Below are 20781 nucleotides of genomic sequence, written 5' to 3' on the forward strand. Positions count from 1 at the left end.
GGGTAATCTGCAGGCGTTACGGCACACCTGGCCATAGTGTAGCTTTTAGCTTTTTGCAGCATCGTGTGCCACGCAGTGCTTCAGCTCTCAGGGGCAATCCGAACTTGCAATGTTTTAGTCTACTTTCCGTCCTGCAGTATTTATTATCAGCATAGCCACATTACGTATCAAGAGGCAGGGTCGTTTTCCGTTGCCAATGCACTTCGGATCAGCCACAATGGACCTGCTTGAGCCGACATTTTGTTGTCAACATGGCACAAGGTCACGTGCCTTGAAACCCTACACAATGGTTGTGACGCTCCACAAGCTTCCAGTAGCGCTTTGCACAGCCCTTTCTATTGCATGGGTGCTGCTAGTCATGCTGCCCCGCGACACTGCCCTATTTCCACCCGCTTCCTTATGGCTGCCTTTCTCGGTTTCAACAGACACACAACCAGCGGAAAGACACCCCACGAATTCCGCAAGTTGCGACTCATCATATGGAAGCAAGTAGTCCACGCTGGTAGAGGGAGCAGTACAGCTCGAAGTCAGAACCTATGCGCGAGCTAACATTTATTTACAACGGCGCCAGGGCGTGGCAGCTTTAAGTAACTCGGCGACTGTTCTTACATCCCCCCTGTATGCTCGTATGCATTATTCTCCATTTAAATTCTTTACATCATTGGTTTTACCCTATTGGCCAGACTATCTAGTGAGTCAATGGTCCTCAATCAATTTGACCCGTAGTCACTCCTCGTATTGTGCTTAACAGCACCAAAATACCAACCCCCCCACACCCCGGACAGCAAGTAAATAAAACCTGTGTCTCACGGTCTGATACGAAACGATGCAAGCTTGCAATAGCGAGCCTTTTGCCCATGCACGCCACCCCACTCTTCGCCTGCTGATTAGTGCCCTGCCAAAGTCCGCAGATAGATGCCCATCAGACTTGACCGACTGCATGCTACGCCATGGTCATTCAAGCTCGAAGGGGATGGGCAACCGGTAGGCGCATAGCCGCCTGCAGGCAAAAAGTGCCGTCTGTTTCGCTGTTTAACTCTGGCACTGCCGCTCCCCTACTTCAGACACGCGTAAAAATGAACTGCTCCTGCTGCCTAGGCAAACTCAAGGATCTTTGTTATGCGCCCTGCGGCAATAGTCTTCCCTGAGACAGACCACACAACAAAGCCCTACCGCACACACTTCAAATGAAGGGCAGACTAGTCCTTTTCCAATGGCAGTGTTTTTCAGACACCGCTTGGCACGATGAAGCACCATGCGTGCCCAGGCAACTCCATACACCCTTCTTATACACACACATGGCCAGGCAAAGAAAATCAGAGGTATGGGAATAGCCAAATAATGAAAGAGGCAACCACTGTGGCAACATCGCCACCCACTGTGTTTCATCTACTGAGGTCCCAGCAACGCCCTTTCTTGCAACCCGCCGCAGAGGGCTCTCCCTCCTACGCCTTTGGTTCGTGCTTCTACTTTCCCTATATAGAACCCCTGCGCGGCACACCTTCATCACGAAGCGTGAAGCGCCCTAGCTGGGAACAGGCCTCATACTCCTCCACGCACATGGGCTTTGAGAGCTGCGACAGCGGCGTCAACAAGGGCAGAGGGGAAGAAAGCAGTGCAGGTAGGCAGACACACGCGGCTGGAGAGCTCCTCCTGCCCCAATATTCCCCGCGAAGGAACAACAATCAAAAAGCACTATGCCCCAGCGTGCAAAGCCGATGCATATGCTGCTCCAATCGTTGAGGCAAAACTTCATAAAGACGTGTGGATGCCCCCAGCCAGGGAAGTACAAGTACAGCGGAGGGTCACGGAGCACTTCATGAGGAAGTACTCACCAAAATCTCGATGCTGACCAGACAGTCGCTCTTCACGAACTGCGGATTCGTCTTCTTCTTTTTCCCGTCAGAAGACTCTGCAGCAAAACACCCCCAGCCCCCCAACGCCCAATCAATGAGCACGTGAGCTTCAGATGACACTGCTGCAACTCTCGCTGAGGGCAACCTGCACTACACTAGACAAAGGGGAAGCTACGGTGAGGAACGCTGCCCGCTTGACGTGTCGAGTCCTCCGCTTAGGACCCGTAAGCAGCCATAAAAAAGCGCATGCAGGAAGCCCCAAGTCTCGAAGCTAGCCAGCGAGCAAGACCGCGAGAACGCACCGTGAAGCTTGCCCAACATAACTTCTTCCCGTGCAGTATGCACATGCATTATGCATGTGTAGCCCGCAGTGAGGAGAGGCCGGTGCTCCAACAACTCCATGACTTTCACATAGGCGAGAATCTTACTAGCCACTGGGCAGGGAGCCTCCGGGCAGCACAAAACAGCGCCGCTATAGAGGGCGTCCTCTTCACACCCCAGCAGCTTGATGCGAACGTTTTCCCCTACACTTGCGTATCCCACATCGTCCTCATCAATGTAAATGCCAGAAACTTTCACGCGCTTCTTGTTAGGCATCAAAACAACCTGCAGGACAAGACAGAAAAGCTGGGGAACACAGAGAGCTGCGCGCAGGCTCCCTGCATGCGCGAAGTCCCCTAATACCCCACACAGACACCCCCAAACTTCCCCCCTTACTCCTGGTCGAGAAAACAGACAGACAGACAGACAGACACCTCCCCTTTAAAATCTGCTACATTGCAGCAGTCTCACGGTCATGCCAAAGGTGACTGTGCCAGCCTCCACTTTCCCCAACGCTGTCACGCCGTTATCCTTGTACCTACACTCAGGAAACGGCACAACTCGATGTGGAAAGATGCAATTTTAATACTGCTGCCCATTCTAGGTGTTCGCTGCATCGAAGCTCGAAGCAAGAGACACCCAATCAAATCGTATATGCCGCATTGCCTACTCCATGTGGAAAGACCTCAAGCCCTATTATTCCCGCAGGCCTTTGCCGTTTCTCCGTACAGCCAGGAAAAAGACAAGCCGACCTCCTACGGAAACGACTGCCTGCTCTCCTGCCGCTCGTGCATGCCTCTAGGCTTCTCAAAGCCTTTCCTCTCACCCGTCTAGAATAGGGATCCTCAGAGCCGCATTCGGCTTCCTAGGGGGAGGTGTCAGGCCGTCAAGCACTTCAAATAGTGTCGGCTCCTCTGCACTATACCAGGAAGCCTTAGCGTCGAAGCAGGGACTATCCTTTCGCGAGACATGGCACTGCAGCAGAAGAAATCAAAAGCCCACGTATACATATCCCCATAAATGCACATACAAAGATATATATACATACATATACACGTACAGACGCACACACACCGATATACATATATAAACATACACACACACACACATATATATATATATAAACATACACAAACATACAAACATCCACAAACACACATAAAACATCTGTATGCATATGCTTTTCCTTCCTGAAGGGTCCGCTGCTTGAAAAGGCACAAAAAGTGACCCTTAAGCGGACTGTGCGAAATACCCACGTCATTCAGGATGTTACAAGCATAAGAGTAAGTTGTACGAAGACCATTGGCGGCTTAAAAGGGAGCACTGCAACATTCGCCATGAGGAATGTATCCACGACACAGCGTCACCCCACTTTTTTCAAGAAATCTAGCTCTGGCAGCCTCCAAAATCAGAAGAACAGACATCAACGCCAGACAAAGACCGGCCGTGTGTGTGCGTGCGTTTTGCTGTGAGCCACCATAGAGCGAGAGGGGCACGCCACAGGAAAACATGGGAAGTTTTGTAGGTTCTTTACCTTCAGGTTCTGTCCTGCCAGGCCCGAAATCGGGATGTATACCAAGTTTTTCCCCAGAACGAATCCGCAGCCTTGAAAAAAAGCTTTTGTCTTCCTGATAATTTCTCGGTATCGTTCTTCATTCCACTGGCACGTTGATTCATCCATTTTATTCACTGCCACGACCAGCTGACACACTCCTGAAAATGCATGCACGCATGCAAAAGGCTGAAGAGGCATGCAAAACACCGCGGTCAATCAACGAGGCACTATGGCGCGATCGTCTCAGAGGGAGGGAGGAGGCTGAATGCCAAAGTGCAACTAATGCATTAAACGCTTTCCCCGCTAGATACGTGTTCGCGAAAAGTAGCCCGCTTGCACGGAGCAGCAGCAAGTCATGGGAAAATGGCAAGAGGGCAACCCGACCAACTACTGCACACATTTTAAAACTTGAGGATAGAAATTCAAGTCCTCGCTTGCGACCCCCGATGTATGCAAGTACCACACAGTCCAACGACAACAACCAAGTACATGGTTGGCTCTTACCCAAGGTTTTCGCTAGCAACGTGTGTTCCCTCGTTTGTCCACCTTTTTCAAATCCTGTCTCGAATTCGCCTTTCCTGGAGGAAATAATGAGCACCCCAATGTCTGCCTGAACGGAAACACACAGAGGATCGTTTCCCACGCGCGGCAACACATCCTCGCACACGCAATGATGCCCTTCCAAAAAACTCACACACGAACTTCTACAAGGCAAAGGATGTGAGCGTGAAAAAAACCAATGTGAAAACGGAGGTGGCTGCGTTTACCACTAGCGATCCTGACTTTCAAAAGTACTCAAGCAACTGCCACGATACTCCAAGTCCCAGCCATATTCCTACCTAAAGACGCTTCCTTGACCCCCTCTTCCACTCCCCAACCTGAACCTGAACCTCCAACCCCACCCACCCCTCCAACCGTTATTGCCCCCCTATAAGCCAAGCAGCAGCCGGCCGCCTTTCTGTTAGAGGAGAAGGGGAGCACATAAAGACTTCACGAGCCTATGCTGCCTGCCTGCCTGCCTATCCTCCCTGCATTCGGCATACCTGAGCTGCACCTTCAATCATGTTGGGTACGAAAGCCTTATGTCCTGGAGCATCCAGCAGCGTGAAACGTCTGTTGGGAGTGCTGAAGTAGGCACGGCCTACTTCCACTGTCTTGCCCTGAAGACGGTGAAAGCCGCACAGGAACGCAATTGAGAGTTTTTTCGCATTTTTCCAAGGAGGGTAAGCCCTTTCCCTCTCCTCCTCATTATGAGTAACTCCTCCCCATTATTAGCAACCCCTCATTATGAGTAACTCCTCCCCATTATTAGCAACTCCTCATTATGAGTAACTCCTCCCCATTATTAGCAACTCCTCCTTATGAGTAACTCCTCCCCATTATTAGCAACTCCTCCTTATGAGTAACTCCTCCCCATTATTAGCAACTCCTCATTATGAGTAACTCCTCCCCATTATTAGCAACTCCTCATTATGAGTAACTCCTCACGCAGCTGACACCCACGAAAACAACACTTCACCTTTTGCCGCTCCTCTTCATTCGTGTCCATCACGAACGCTAGGAACCAAGAGTCCCTGTTTTTCTCCTTTGCCTCTCTTTCGTATTTCTCAATGGTTCTGGAGTCGACACCCCCCGTGAGGTAAAGGATGTTGCCGCAAGTCGTGCTCTTGCCAGCATCAACATGGCCAATGAATACAATGTTCAGATGCGGCCTAGGGTCAGGCTTCATCTTGGCAGACTTCCCGGGAGCTACGCCTGGAGCTGCAGTTTCCTCTGCTTCTCCCTCCATAGGGGGGGGAGAAGCGTCTGGTTCCGATGTCTCCCCCGGGGTGGCCTTCTCCGCTTCTATACTGTCATCTGAACGCGCTTAAATGCCAGAAAAAAAGCGGGGTAGCAAATCCGACACGACGAATAAAGACCGCAGCACATGCATAGCAGCGTGTACGAGCAAAGACGCCTACGCAGCACGTGCAAAACGCCCCCTCTCACCCCTCCCTTCCCCCCGAGAAAGTGCAGAAAATTCCAAATGCGGGGAGGAAGGCCTCCTCGCGCTACTCCTCTCCCTTAAACAACTACTTGCATGCTGTGAGCTGAAGGGCCTCTAGGCAAGCGTTGTTTGCAGCAGCAGCAGCAGCCAGCCGTTTTTTTCAGCTTTTCACGAGAACCCCTCAAGACAAGTCCGATCAAGGCACATAGGAAGCAGGAAAGAGCAAGACACAGGAAAACGCTTTACACAGGCAGAGACAGCAGGGAGTGGCGATGTGCGAGGTGCAAGGCTACCGAGGTACCACAAATGCGACTGCCGCAAGGGCAGCGACAAGACTCGCAAGAGTCCAACCGTCACATACACACCCACACGCATATGACGAACACATAACAAGCCAGAGAGAAATTTTAGGCCGCCTCAGTCATGAGAAAAAGGCAAGAGCGATTCTTTTTTACCTTCTTCATCCCATGAGTGCTCGTTCTCATTAAGGGTAGCGGCCTCCATGCCGCTACAGAGTTCATTCAGAGCAACTTGCTGCTGGGGTGCTCCAGCCGAGGCAGCCGCAGGCTGCTCTGCCTGAGTTGGTAGTGGCGTCTTTGAGCGCTCCTCAGCAGCAGGGGCCGCAGGCATCATGAAGGGTTGCCCTGCAGCAACACAGTTGCAAAAGACAACCAGTGCATGAGGGAAGCGCTCCAACCTGAATTTCCAGAGCAGGCTACCTTCCGAAGCAGTAGAGCCACGCGTTTTTGCCGCATGAAGGACACGAAGCACACGCTCTTTCGGTTTGTCATGAAGGCAGTTCGCGGCTTCCAGGGAGTCGGCAGTCACGATGCGCGGCAGCAGCCCGCAAGCACGGGGAGGGCAGCTGCTGCGGTAGGGTCGGCGTACCCGGAATGAATACAGGAGCGTTGGAATTGAGCGAAGACTTTGACATTGTGCTGTAGCTGAACCGGAGAGAGCAAAACTTGCCTGCCGGCAAAACTACAACGCGGAACGGCCGGCGCTCCTCAGCAACGAACCCAAAAGTGCCTCAGAGGAGGATGCGAAGGCCACACAGCCGACAAACCCAGGATATATAAAAGGGGATCCAGGTGGATTTAGCACAAGAACTAAAGTGTTAGACACCTGCGTGCTGAGCGGTAGTGGTCTGGTGTTTGGGCACGACGAAGGCATGCAAATGCTAACAGCCCCTATCAAAGATCCGGCTGCGCGCACTGCCAGTCGCTCCTTCCATCATTGACTGCTTGACTTTATAACGTATAATGCAGCTCTAAATCCATCCTTCCCCAACGAGATGTTCGAATCCGTAAAGCCAGATCCAGATCACGGTACAGAACATCGGGCAGCCCCCGTGCGCCGCCTGGTTGTCTTCTTTGAAAATACGGCTACCATCTTCTAGAGTGAAACAATTAGCGGGAAGCAGAGATTCGTACATGCAATATTGTTGGCCGGTGAAAACATATTCTGCTGCGGCTCCCTGCCTTCGCATGACATCATGCATACACACAAAGGGGCAGTGGGTGTTTTTGGTTGGCATAGCCAGGAAGAGAAACAGACACACTCCATTAAAGAAGTGAAGGTCCCTACCAACGGGCCTGCATGTGGCAACATGCCGCACACCCGAGTGAGGCCTAAGCAGTCGGCCAGCAGCCTATAATCCGCGCGCTGTGCTGATGCCCAATGTTGCAAACCATCGTACCTTTAAGCGCTTGTTATTAACCTGTTACATTCACTTAAGAACCGGTGAAGAATTATCTCTTTGGTTAATGCGTTCGTGTATTTTTCTAAGCCTCTCGTACCCTTAGCTCGATACAAGAAACCACATTGTTGCATGCTTATGCACGAAGTGCTTTGTGCTACTGGTTGTGAATGCTCGGGGGTCTCAGAGGGTGCAGCTAAGCGTACTTAAGCTACTTTATTTCCCTCCTCTCGTGTATTGTGGAATAGAGGGGCACAATCACGCGGGATTCCTTCTGACAAACACTTAGTAACTTTCCATTGGGTCCCATTAGGGCCAATAGTGTCTTCCTAAGGAGACCTTGGACATGTTGTTTGGTAGACGCATCTCCGACTCACACAGTATGGCAGACTGGCTGCACCAGTTGACTTTTTGTCTTTTCAGTAGCATGGTATATGCAGCTCGAGCGTGCGCACAGCTCCGGAAAGTGCAATTCTACAATTAGGGCTCACTCGCATGTTTGAGATATGCTGGCATTTACGGCTTCACGTTTGTCTCTGAAATCACAGAGGCGTACGTTAGAAGGTGTGGCTTCGTCCTAGTTTTGATTTTTCCATATGCGTTTGAAGAACTGTTGAAGAACATGGCAGCGATCACAAGATGTCCCTTTGGGTCAAAAGAGGGTGCCGGAATCCCTGTATTATGGATATATGTACTTCACACAGACAGCAAGTCACGCATGTCATGGTTTCTAGAGGCCTCGCAAAAGTCTAAGACCCTCCGTGCCATCGTATGTAAGGTCTCGCAGTGAGCCAATTCAGTCCAGACTCGATACCGAATGCTCTTCAAAACGAGGTCCCTCCCCCCTTCCGTGTTCTTGGCTATCATGAAGGAAAGCGCTACAGCATGAGCATGCCAGCATTCCTGTGCGATTTGAGTACTCCACGCAATCCTAGGTAGTTGCATGCGGCATCTAACACACGGGCACACAGCATTGAATCTAATCAGACTAAGCCAGCCAATCTCTACTACAATGATCATATACAAACAACAAATCAACAAAATAGTTCTTTGCTATTTATAACCTTATTAAATTCATTATTTAGGTGAAAGTGCCCGAGCGTAGCATAGTCCGCCCCTGTCTCGCTTTTTCGCACCCAGTGCACTGCATGTCGCCCTTTTCCTGACACTTCCCTTGTCCGCAAGAGAAGCGTGATAATGATACACCCTAGGAGGCCGAGAAGTATCTCTTTGTGAGTAGGGAGGTGCTGTGCATCGCAAAAAACTGAGCAGCCAACACCAGTTATGCCCGCTGGTGGTAAAATGCTTCTGGCAGGTGCCTGCTGCAGCAGTTCCTAAAACTCTGGACGTTTTTCTTGCTGATATAGAAACCGATGCATCTAACAATTTCAGGAATATTGCTGCCGCCAAGGCTCGCGAGACAGCAACAGCAGCTGCTGCTAGCACAGCGGCGGCTTCTCGCTCGATGGTCAGGTTCTCAATATGTAAATGAAGACAACTATTGTAGCATACGTTTTTTTCCGTACCGCACGTGAGCCCCCTTTTTTTCAAGGCCATTTAAAGTCCCAAGAGTGCAGCTCTACAAGCTTGGAGATTCTATGCCAGCAAGTCAACAATTCTTGCCACTCTGCGGCGGGCGAAGCAACACTCAAGCATTATTTACCACTCTAGTTATATTGAATCGAGAATTGGGAAAGGCTTTTTGGCCATTACTTCTAATGTCATTTGTTGCACGTCACATTTGGCTCAACAAGACAACAGTTTTTTTGTGCCTGCGCGGCAGATTCTACATTCAACTTGCCGTGAATACTTCGAGCGCTTACAGGTTGCAACAACACCCAAGCCCCCCAATTTTCTCCCTTCATATCGTGGCCCTTAGGGAGGAGCGCAGGAAGAGGAAAGTTGTTTAAAGGAAAACACTCATAAACTTCCTACCAAGCTTTGTTTCGAGTCTGGAGCTACGTATACCCCTACGGAGACCCTCAACTATACCATTGCACCCGTTCCTTTGCCTGAAAACCTTCGATTCTAGAGCCACAGGGAATTAGCAGTGCAAGTACAACCGACGGCGTAGGCCTCAAACAAGACATATTCGAGAACCCTCAGTGTCTGCATTTGAGGGGAGTAAGGGGACGAGCGGCTGTGCTGGAGCACGCAAGGAAGCAAGGTCAGTGCCACGGCCGTACAGAACGTCTGATTGTGCTCTTCCAGCACAAGTGACACCACAGTGGCAAGGCTGCTTAAGATTGGGGCAGGCGACCAGTGAAGGCAGACACACGACCCCTCCCAGCACATTGACACTGCAGAAGCTTCCAAGGCTAGACTGCTCACTAGCCTCTGTTGCGCGAATTTGTTAGGAGCCATGGACGATGTTCCCACGTACTCTTTTCGTTAGAGGAGAGCATCCTCCTCCTACAGCCCGAGAGGCAGGTTACACATAACCCCACCGAAAGCGTTAAAAACGCAAGCGATGGACCCAGTGTGTTAGCCTTGAGAGTGTGAGAATCGCATTCCCCAGCAGTGGGGGTATCCTTGTGTCTGCATTTGGCATTTAAGGGCATCATGCCCTCTGGCTTTCATGCGAGCGGATCGCCTTTTCACTCTCCAGCGCTGCTCGAGATATGCTGGATCCCTACAATTTGCCGGAGCTCCGTTGGCGGAATATGATCGCCTTTTCTTTCCTGCTTTGTCTAACTGCTTTTGCAGCAGCTCAAACGAGTTCGAATTTGGAGGTCACTCGCTGCCTGCCCATGGGCCCCACACCTACTGGCTCTTTGCCTTCCTTTGCTTTCCAGCAGTAAAATCCTGTCGCTCTAAGCGAAAGTAGCGGAACTCTGCCTCAAGAACGATGAGATCCCCTGCTGGGGGATTCCAGCAGAAGTCTTCTCGCTCCAGAATGAAACGTCTGTAGCGGTTGACTCCGCGTCGAGCAGCATTGTATCTGGCCAGCATAAAATTCAAACTGCCTTGCCTAGTTAGGTTTCTTGGGCCATTTAAGTAAAGTTTTCTTTCCCGGAAAGGCACGAGATCGGGGAAGTCAAAGCATAAAGCAAACATCCCCTCCAAAACACCACCCCCGGGGGCCCCATCCGCCCGGGGGCCCCGCGTCTTTTCCTGGGAGTTCTGCCCATTTTCGCGTGCGTTCTTTGCTTCACTTTTTCCAAAAATCCAGGAAGTTCTCATGAAACACCCATTTCTTTGAAAAGCACTGCAGGCGAGTCACGAAAGAGGGGTCTCCGTGTGCAGGGGGAAACCCCTCAGCGCTGCACATTTGTATCTCCTCGCTTCATGAAAATAAGGGAGAATCCAATGAAGCAAACGAAGCACCGCAGCAGCAAGGAGGCGTGTGAAGACGCCAGCAGCAGCAGCAGCGGCCGTGTCTGTCTGCGGCAACAGCCAGAGCAGAGAAACGCGGAGATTTCAGGAGCATGCAGGGGGGCACTCCACAGCGAAGCCCAATAGCATCAGGTGCAAGGAGTCGGCGCACTGCTGCTGCGGTGAAAGCAGCAACTTTGGCTGCCTCACCTGTCCGGCTCACAGGGGTAGCCACAGCAGCAGCAGTGTCGGCAGTTGTTTTACCCCCGTTCAATCTTTTCAGCTCTCCAAGCCATGGCAGTGCTTCAGCAAGCGCAGCAGCAACCGTCGCTGCTGCGCATACAGCCACCACAACATTGGGGGCAGCACTGCTTGAGCCGGCGACATCGCAAGCAGCGGCAGGAGCAGAAGTAGATCCCTTCCTCTGGAATCGCTGTGCAGATGCAGCCCTCAAACTGGCGACTCTCTGGAAGTCGATGAAAAACGAAGCGAGCAGCAGCCACAACAGCAACAGCAACGACAGCAACAACAGCTGCTGCTGCACGCAGCTGTATTCTGAAATCGCGCAATTTTCTTGGGAGCTGCAGCGGCACATTGCCTCTCTTTTGCCGCTGTTGCCAGCGAAAAATCGCAGTCCGCAAGATCCGGAGACGGCGGCAGCAGTTGCTGCCGCGGCAGCTGCGGCGGCAGCTGCTGTCGATACACCTGAAGACGGTGCAAGTAGCGCGTGCGTGTCTGCTGCCAAGCGGTACTGTGCGCAGGCTCCAACGGCAGCAAAGTTGCTGCAACAAAAACGCAGCAGCAACTGCGCGGAAGCCGAGCGCTTCCAGCCACCAGCAGCCTCCATTGTTCTACGCCTCGTGAGAACCTTAGGCACTTGCTCCTGTGAAGCAGCGGAAGGCAGCGCTGCGCTTTTGTCGCACATGCCGACTGCAGCTGCGGCAGGAGGGGACCTCATCTCCACCCCCAAGCCTGGCTGCTCGCTGCACGAGCTGGTCGAAGCAGCAGCTGCTGCCGCTGCAGAGACGTACGGCGCTCTCTTGTCAATCGAGTCTCTGCTGAGGAGCCTTGCCCTTGCCTTCGCACTGCAGCAGCGACGGCTGGTTGCTCTGCGCTGCTACCCAGGAGGGGCAGATCCGTTTGCTGCTCTGCAGGAGCAGCGAATGCAGCAGCACACAGAGCAGGAGCAGGAGCAGCAGCTGCAGCGAGCCGTTGAAACACTGCGCTACTTCGAGGGAAGAGACTTTGAAGGCTTAGCCAGCGCCGTCGTAAGCCGCTGCATGGCGGGTTTTGCTGCGCTTCAGCAGCAGGTGCAGCCACGCACACTTCTTCAGAAAGAAAACTTTCAGCAACACCATGCAAACGTCCTCTCCGCGATCGGAACTGTACGTCGCAGGCAGAGCAACTCGTAGAGAATGCAGCAGGAAGGCGGGGGGAAGGGGAGGGAGGAGGGGAAGGGAAGCTGCAGCTGGTGCTGCAGGTGCAGGTGTTGTTTCTGGCATGTCTTGGTTCGTTGTATCACAAGCTCGCCTCTGCCCGTATATGTATGTGTATGTGTATATACACCGCTGTGCCTCTTTCTCCGCAGGGAGGCCGCATTTTGCTGAAGCACTTGCTCCTTATCGCCAACAGGGAGCTATCTCAGCAACGCAGGGGAGGAGCTTCTCTGATACGTCACTTCTTTTTACACTGCAATGCGTAGGCAGCAGCAACAGCCTCCTTCCCCGCTCCCCCCTTCCCTCCTTAACTCACACGAAGGAGACGATTTGCTGTCTGTCTGCACACGAAGGAGACGATTTGCTGTCTGTCTGGCCTCATGGAATGCGCGAGGTGTCCGTCCTAAGCGCTTCCCCGCCATATCCTTAGCAGCAGCAGCAGCTTTCCTGGTGAGGCTTGTGTGGTGTGCTGTTTGCATGCAGATACATGGCGCTTGCGCGGCGTGCGCTTAGGGCAGGTTTCTTCGCTTCGGCATTCGCGATGCTTGAGCCGCTCACAGCGCTGCTGCAGCCTCTGCTGTCACTGCCGTGGATCCCCCAGCTGCATGCAGCAGCCGCAGCTGCAGCTGCAGACGCAGCAGCCGCAGCAGCAGCCGCAGCAGTACCAACGTGGGCATCTGCTGCAACAGTGCATGCGGGAACTCCACGCGAAAGTTTGGAAACAGACAGCGATGACGCCGAAAGCAAAAGCAGCAGCACTCCCTTGAGCAGTCGCAGTTGGGGGTCCACATGCGGTGAGGCTAGCTCCCTGAGGCTTCGATCCCCTTTTGCTGCTTCTGCTGCAACTGCAGCAGCAGCAGCAGCAACAGTAACAAGCGCGAGGAGGCCTCCTCCAGCGCTTGCTGCTTTTGGCATTGCAGGTGTAACAGCAGCAGTAGCAGCCACAGCGGCAGCCGCAGCACACCGCCAAAAACGGAGTCTCACAGAGGGCGAACTCGACACTTCTCCGCGGAAATTCGCTCGCATTGCGGAACGAGAACAACAACAGCAACCTCGCGAACATCACGAACAGCAAAAAGGGCTTGCGCTAGATGCCCATGCGACTTACACACCCAGAAGCCTTCGCGACTTAGAGGCGTGCTCCTCAGACTCGCCGCTTGCTCTTAGGTGTGGATCTCCCGTCTTTAGCACGGGCACGCGTTCACGCATGCAAGCTCCGCAGCACCCAGGAGCTGCCTGGCGATTCGCTGCATGCTCGCCTTTCAGAAGAACTCCCAGAGAGACAGCAGCAGCCTCAGCAGCAAGTGCCGCAGCAACACCGGAGGCACGCGTCTGCGCCCACCATGCTGCGAGGGCAGTAGCGGAGGCTGCTGCTGTCTCTCTGGGAAGCCGCAAAGGCAGCACCCCCCTCCTCCACAGGAGTCTTACAGCCGCAGCAGCAGCTGCTGCTGCAGCTGCTGCAGCAGCAGCACCTGCGCCGTCCCCGTTTGCATGCGGCGGCAGAACTCATCGCAGCAGCACGACTCCCTTCGCGAGCAGCACTGCCCAAGGGCCCCTAGCAGCAGCAGCAAAGACACCACTGGCAGCGTCGCTAGCAGCAGCGACAAAACGTGCATCCCCCCCCACGACAGCTCCAGTAACACCTCGGACCGCTTTAGCAGCAGCAACGCCGCACGCGATGCCAACAGCAGCGGCGGCGGCAGCAGCAGGAGCCTGTGGCAAGGGGAAGCCTGCTGCTGCGTTGCATGTCGAGGCGTATACTGTCCTTTCGAGTCTGTTGCAAGCCGCAGCCACGGGATTGAAGCAGCTGGAAGTCGCGTCAAGAGTGTCAGAGGAGCTGCTGCAGCAGCTTTTGCTGCGATGCAAAGTCGAGGTTCTGGATTATCTTGCCTTTTGCGTTGCCTCTCTTTACAAGCCGCATGTTCAGCTGCAGCAGCTGCAGCAGGGGACCCCTTCTTTGGCACGCGAGATGCAGGAAATCATGCGGGTGTCTATCGCTGCGAAACTGAAGCTCTACATGCAATCGCTGGAGCAGCAACACGCCCGTCTCGGCACAGACGTGAGCACTGAGCCCATGCCTTGCGACTCCGTCTCGGATACGGAGAGAAGCGGTGATTATGCCGGCAGTCTCTCGAGTGCGATTTCAGCCGCTGTTGCAGCAACTGCAGCAGCAGCGGCTTGTTTGTGGGGAGGGAATAGTTCTGACCAGTGTCTGCTGAAGCTGGGGAGTGCAGCTGCCGCAGCTGGACCGCTCGAGAACGGCGGTGCTGCTGCATGCAGCAATTCGCAGCAGCAAGACGATCCTCGCGTGTGGCTGTGTCGCTTGTTGTGGATTGACTGGCAAGTGCTGCAGCAGCTGCTCTTGGAAGAGGCTCTCCTCCAATCGGGAACGATCAAAGTGCCAAACCTCGATCCCTTCGTGCCGCTCATGCTTCTAGGAGCTTCTCTTGACCGGCAGCAGCCGCAGCGTCTGCATGCTGCTGCAGCTGACTTTGCTTTCCATGCATACACTCAGCGACAGTCTCTAAAGGGGAGCTGCAACGTGCCACACCTCCGCACTCTCACGCGGCTGTCTCTTGTAGAACACCAGCAAGCGCAAGAGCAAATGCAGGATCAAGAGCATCAGCAAGCACAAGAGCAAATGCAGGATGAAGAATACCAGCAAGCGCAAGAGCAAATGCAGGATCAAGAGCATCAGCAAGAACATGAGCAAATGCAGGATCAAGAATATCAGCAAGAGCAAGAGCAAATGCAGGATCAAGAATACCAGCAAGCAAGGGAGCAAATGCAGGATCAAGAGCACCAGCAAGAGCAAGAGCAAATGCAGGAGATGCTGCTGCTGCTGGAGTGGGTAAGCGTGGAAGCGGTTGCATCCCTTGCGCATCTGAGCTGCTGCCTTGCGCGTGTCAGTGCTGCTGTTTGGCAGCGAGCTGTATCACTGCGCCAGAAGGACGAACAGCAGCAGCATCAACGTCGCTGTACTGAGCATCTGACAGAGCTGCGCATGCCGATGCAACAACAGGCGCCAAAAAAGAAGCCGCACGGCTGCTTTTGTGGTCGGTGTCGTGGTCCTTTGGCTGCGCATGCGTATGGAGGCTGTGTATGGAAGCGCATGCTCTTATCCGTACTGCTGCAGCAGCTGCAGCCTCTAGGTGGCTGCTGCATCACGTGGCTTGAAACAGCAGTTGCAGCAGCAACTCGTGCGCTGCACTCGCTGTCGCTTCCCCGGGCGCAGGCACAGTCCTCCGAGGATGCAGGAGATGCTGCTGCTGCTGCTGCTGCTGCTGCATCTCTCCAGTTTCCGTTCAGCGGGTGCGACATGAGCAGTCTGCTCTCCGCAGAAGAGGGATCACCGGTAGCTTGTTCTGCAGCAGCAGGAGCAGCGGACAAAGCGTACAAACCTCTCGCCTCAACTCACCAGGATGCTGCTTTTGCTGCTGACAACATGCCGCTTTGCAGGGGTCTACGCAGAGATCCTCTCGCGGAGCAGCGACAGCAGCAGAAACGTTTGCTGCTATGGCTGCAGGCTTCCATAAGCTCGGCGCTGTCGTTGGCTTTGCTTTTCGGATGGCCAGACAGCAGCAACTGCAGCAACTGCAGCAACTGCAGCAACTGCAGCAACTGCAGCAAGTGTAGCAACTGCAGCAAGTGTAGCAGCAACTGCAGCAACTGCAGCAACTGCAGCAACTGCAGCAAAGAGAGAGATCTCACTGGAGGTGCTGAGGAGTTGGCGGCTCGTAGATCACCGCACTGTGACACGCAAAGCCTGGACCCCTCCACAGCTGTTGCTTGCTGCTGCTGCTGCTGCTGCTACTGCAAGCCTTGGAGCTCTCTTGACAGCGGAGAGGAGGGAACGCTGCAAACTCGACACCCTGCGGGGACAGCAGCAGCAGCAACAGCAGCAGCAGCAGCAACAGCAGCAGCAGAATGCAACCCCGACGCAGCAGGTGCTTCTTCGTCTTCACCTCTGCTGCAGCAGTTGCAGCGACAGCGTTTTGCGGATCAGCAGCAGCAAATTTGTTGCAGCTCTTGCTGGTGGTCTGAGGCTGCAAGGAGGACTCTTAAGGCGAGACACACCTCCCGCAAAGCGTTTTACGCTTTGCTGCTGGCAGTGCAGCTGCAGCCTCAGCAGGGGCTGATGCCGCATGCTCTGCTGTCGGCGTGCGGGGATGCGAAATCGTCCAACTTGGAGGAAGATGCGACTGATAGTGATGCTGCTGCTGCTGCAATGAGCAGCAGCGGCAGCAGCACGCAAATCAGTGACGATGAACTGAAGCTCGAAAAAAAACTGCAGCAGCAGCTCCTGCGCAGCTGCGTGGCCGTTGCATACGGGGTCACTCAGGCAGCAGCAGCAGATGCAGCAGCAGCAGATGCAGCAGCAGCAGATGCAGCGGCAGCAGATGCAGCGGCAGCAGATGCAGCGGCAGCAGATGCAGCGGCAGCAGATGCAGCAGCAGCAGATGCAGCAGCACAGGTCGCACGCAGAGTGTCTGCAGCTGAGCTTCTATCGACTCCTGAGGCGTTCTGTGAGCTTGTGAACAGCGCAGCAGCCGTAGCAGCAGACTGCACAACACAGCATGCACCAAACAGCAACGCATGCATGAGGACCTCTGCCCCTCAGACGCTGCTGGCTGCTCCTCTTGAAGCGTCTGTCTTTGATTCTTCGCAAGTGGTTTCGTTGCTGCAGTAAGCGTTCCTACAGGCATTCGAAAGGCTTTAAAACAGCCGCACAAATCGCTGCCGCTAGAAGTCTCGACGCGGCTGTCAGTGACTGCTGAATTGGAAAGGAGGGCAATCATTTCTTACAGGCCCCCCCTTTCAGGTCGAGTTGTCAACTTGCTGCTGAGTTGGAATTGGCTTTTTGACGAGCTGGTGTATATGCTGCACATGATGACGCTGCTGCACATGATGACGCTGCTGCACATGATGACGCTGCTGCACATGATGACGCTGCTGCACACGATGCGTCTTGCTGATTCTCAGGCTTACGGGGGATCTCAGTGTCACGGCAGCGGCTTCGAACGACTGGCTTTTGCAGCAGCAAGCCTTGGCACTCTCCGCTGCAGCTCTGCTGCCCTTCTGGCGACCGTCTGCATCACAGCGGAGGATGCAGCAGCAGCAGCCATGTGAGCGGGAGACTCTGCAGCGCAATGTGGAGACTCTGGTGAAGGATTATGAAGCACGGCGCAGCGAAGCAGACAGCCAGTTTGCAGCTGCCTGCGTTTTGCTGGGAATTTCGCGAAGTCTTCGCCTGTCGGCAGCAGAGGCTGCAGGCACCTGTGCCGCTGCAGCCCCTGCCAGTGACAACGCTGGTGAGTGCAAGGCGTGTAAAAACAGCAAGGCTGCAACGCAGTCTGCTCTGCCCGCAAACCTCTGGCTCGAGGCTGGCGTGAGACAGCTACGCCGATGGGCAGACGTCCATGTCACTTGGATACTGCCTCTTGCTGCAGAAATAGACAGTGCCTTACAGGGTAGCAGCAACCAGAGCAGCAACAGCAACAACAGCAACAACAGCAACACTAGCAACAGCAACAACAGCAACACTAGCAACAACAGCAACAGCAACAACAGCAACAGCAGCAACAGCAACAACAGTGCAGCAGTCATGTCCCTTCGCCGCGCACTTCAAACTGCGGAGCGTCGGCATCTGCATCGCTCCGCAGCCAGCAGCAGCATGCATACTGAGGGAAGCACCCTGACAGCGCTGTCAGCGGCGCATTTTATTGCTTTGCATGCACAGGCAGCTGCGGCAGCTGTTTCAGCGGCAGATCCTACAGACGGCTCAACAGCTGCGCTGCGGGCAGCTGCCACTGAAGAAGTGTTGATGTTGCATCTTTCGGAGCAGCTGCAGCAGAGAAGACAGGAGCACTACCAGCAAACCACGCTCCCTCATTCTAACTGGGCAAGAGTTTTTCTCCTGGGAGTGAGCCAAGTCGCGCAAGTGTTGCAGTCAGCAGCTCCCTTGTTGCACAAGCCGCAGCAGGAGGGAGGAGGATGCCCTCCGCAGCAGCAGCAGCTTTCTGGAGGAGCTGCAGAGACACTTCCAAAGGAGGCGGAACATGTGCCGTCTCTCCTGCTACCACAGCGCTGGCTGTCTGCTGAGGCACATGTCAGTCTGTCGCTGTCGCTGCTGCAGCTGCTGCTCTATCCGCAGCAGCAGCAGCAGCAGCAGCAGCTGCCGCTGCAGGACGCAGAGCTTCTCCAGCAGCTTCAGCTGCAGGAGGAGGGAAACTTCTCAGCAGCAAATTATCCCCCTGGGCAGCAGCCGCTGCTGATTAAAGGCAGCCCTCTCAGAGTGTGGGGTGCAGCTGCGGCTGTAGGGGAGGCAGCCGCAGCAGCAGCGGCAACAGCGACGTCTGCAGCTGCTGCTGCTGCATGCACCACCAACAGAACATCTGCTGCTAATGCGCCTTTGTCATGGAGTTTGCTGCCGCGCCTGCTCACCTCCAAAGCCTCCACGAGCAGAAACAGCAGCAGCACTTGCAACAGCAACAGCTGCAACAGCAACAGTTGCAGCAGTAGTTGCAGCAGCAGCAAGAGACACTGCTGCTCGAGGCTTTTTTTCCCGGCATTTAAACTGCAAAGAGCCTTAGAAGCCCCTCGAGGTGCCCGCAGTCTCCCCCCTTTGATCGGTTCATTTTTTGTTCGGGGGGATTTTTTCTGTTGTGTTGAGACTTCTCCCTTTTCTTCTTCGTGGCTGCAGCTGCTGGTGCTGCAGCAGCAGCAGACGGCCGTCTCGGCAGCGGCTATCCTCGACGGTGTGGCAGCAGACAGCAGCAGCTCCTGCGATGTGCTGCTTGCTGCTCTTCAGCAGTGCTGCTGCTTCTCGCATGCGCTACTGCCCGCCTTCCGCCTGGCAAATGCTCTCGTTGGGCTGCTGCTGCAGCAAGGATACCCCTCTTTGGATGCAGCCGCTGCACAGCTCGAAATGCAGAAGCAACAACAGCAACAACAGCAACAACAGCATCAACAACAGCAGCACAAGCATCAACAACAGCAGCAACAGCAGCAACAACAGCAGCACAAGCATCAACAAGAACAGCAACAACAGGAGCAAAAATGGCTCCTCTGGCAGCAGACGAAGCAACAGCGGCCGCTACTTGCTTTCTTTACTTGGGAGCAGACACACTACCAAACTGCTCAGCATCCTGTGCTGCGAGGTGTTGTGTCTGCTGCCGCTTCTACTGCGGGAGACGCATGTTGGACAGGGAGCGTTGCAGCGCCGCATGCAGCAGGGGAAGCTCTCGCGGGAGCGCAGCTGCAACTGTGGCAGCCGTCTCACACACCTACCCACATGCATCTGCCCGTCCAGCAGCAGCAGCAGCAGCTGGCGTTGCTGCAGTGCCTCTTGCGATGCGGCCTTAAGGCTCAGCAGACAGTCTGCAGCAGCTCCATGCACCAAAATCTGCAGACGCGGAGAAATCTCTGGGCACAGTTGCTGCCTTTGCGCGTCAGAGCCGAGTGGTTGTTTCTTCTGGCTGCTGCCGTGATCGCTAGCGGCAGAGACAGCAGCAGCAGCAGCAGCAGCAGCAGCAGCAGTAGGACGGCCTCTCGCCTTCTGGAGACTCAGATACCCTGCTCAGGAAAAGCTCCACAAGAACTCGTCGAAACGCTGAAGAGCAGTGCCTCCGCAAGGAAAAGAGATGCTGCTGCTGCTGCTGCTGCTTCTTCTGCTGCTTCTGCTGCTGCCGTAGGCAAAGCAGAAGCAGCAGAAGAAGCAGCAGCAGCGGGGGTTCTACAAGCCGCAGCAGACAACACAGTGGCTGCACCAGGAGTCGCCAGCGTAGCCGAAGCAACACAACAGGATTCTCTGGCTGCTGCAGGGATACAGGTGAATGCCTTTCACTTAGCAGCCCTTGCGCCTCTGCTGCCTCCCCGTGCGGAGGTTCTAACAAGCCTTGTGGAGCTGCATGTACACCTGAAGAGCTTCTTGAAGGACCAGGTGCAGCAGCAGCAGCAGCATCGGCAGAGTGCGCTTGATAGCGCAGTGCTGGCGGCGAGTGAAGTGGTATTTTTAGGCTTGGAGGCACTCAATTGCAGCAAAAACACAATCCAGAAGCCTGCAAACCACCAGCAGCAACTCGCTCAACAGCAGAAGTCGAGGCGGATGGTTCGAAGGCTTTGCAACTTCCTCGTCGAACGGCTGCAGGCACCAGTGCCCTCCACGACTGCGGCACTCTGTAAACTCCTTCTGATTCTCTTTCAACTTCTGCAGCAGCAGGAACAGCAGCAGGAGCAGGAGCAGCAGCAGCAGGAGCAGGAACAGCAGCAGCAGCAGCAGCAGCAGCAGGAACAGCAGCAGGAACAGCAGCAGGAACAGCAGCAGGAGCAGCAGCAGGAACAGCAGCAGCAACAGCAGCAGCAACAGCAGCAGGAACAGCAGCAGCAACAGCAGCAGCAACAGCAGCAGCAGGAACAGCAGCAGCAGCAGGAGCAGGAACAGCAGCAGCAACAGCAGCAGGAACAGCAGCAGCAAAGTGAAATGCGGAGGCGGGACGCTTTTCTGTTTAAAACCAAATGTCACAGTCGTAACGCAATAGGTGTATGGGAGTCATCTTTCAGCAAGATGCAAGGGAGCAGCAGCACTTGTTGTTGCTGCTGCTGGTTCTGCA

At 54.4% G+C, this 20781-nt stretch overlaps 3 protein-coding genes across 3 annotated transcripts; 2 read left to right on the forward strand and 1 right to left on the reverse strand.

Moving 5' to 3' along the window:
- Positions 1-1094: 1094 nt before the first annotated feature.
- LOC34618756 (eukaryotic peptide chain release factor GTP-binding subunit ERF3A) lies at positions 1095-5461 on the reverse strand. The gene is made up of 10 exons (XM_026335691.1): positions 5252-5461; positions 4776-4892; positions 4237-4342; positions 3712-3890; positions 3004-3152; positions 2649-2715; positions 2159-2462; positions 1836-1912; positions 1502-1574; positions 1095-1144 (listed from the first exon to the last, which is right to left on the reverse strand). Exons 1-10 carry the CDS (start codon positions 5459-5461, stop codon positions 1095-1097), a joined length of 1332 nt encoding a protein of 443 aa, XP_026191476.1.
- A 5385-nt stretch (positions 5462-10846) lies between these two features.
- On the forward strand, positions 10847-16563 carry LOC113146917 (the record flags this gene model as incomplete). Its single annotated transcript, XM_026335699.1, has 3 exons — positions 10847-11503; positions 11564-12043; positions 16537-16563. Coding segments are annotated over exons 1-3 (1164 nt in total), but the record flags the coding sequence as incomplete, so codon positions are not given.
- Positions 16564-17131: 568 nt separating this feature from the next.
- On the forward strand, positions 17132-20709 carry LOC34618755 (UPF0746 protein DDB_G0281095). Its single transcript, XM_026335700.1, has 6 exons — positions 17132-17209; positions 17340-17558; positions 17723-17776; positions 19107-19225; positions 20381-20646; positions 20696-20709. The coding sequence occupies exons 1-6, from the start codon at positions 17132-17134 to the stop codon at positions 20707-20709; spliced, it is 750 nt and encodes a 249-aa protein (XP_026191485.1).
- Positions 20710-20781: the final 72 nt, after the last annotated feature.

This window comes from Cyclospora cayetanensis, unplaced genomic scaffold, assembly GCF_002999335.1.
Source record: "Cyclospora cayetanensis isolate NF1_C8 unplaced genomic scaffold, CcayRef3 CcayRef3_contig_78, whole genome shotgun sequence".
Classification (NCBI taxonomy): domain Eukaryota; phylum Apicomplexa; class Conoidasida; order Eucoccidiorida; family Eimeriidae; genus Cyclospora; species Cyclospora cayetanensis.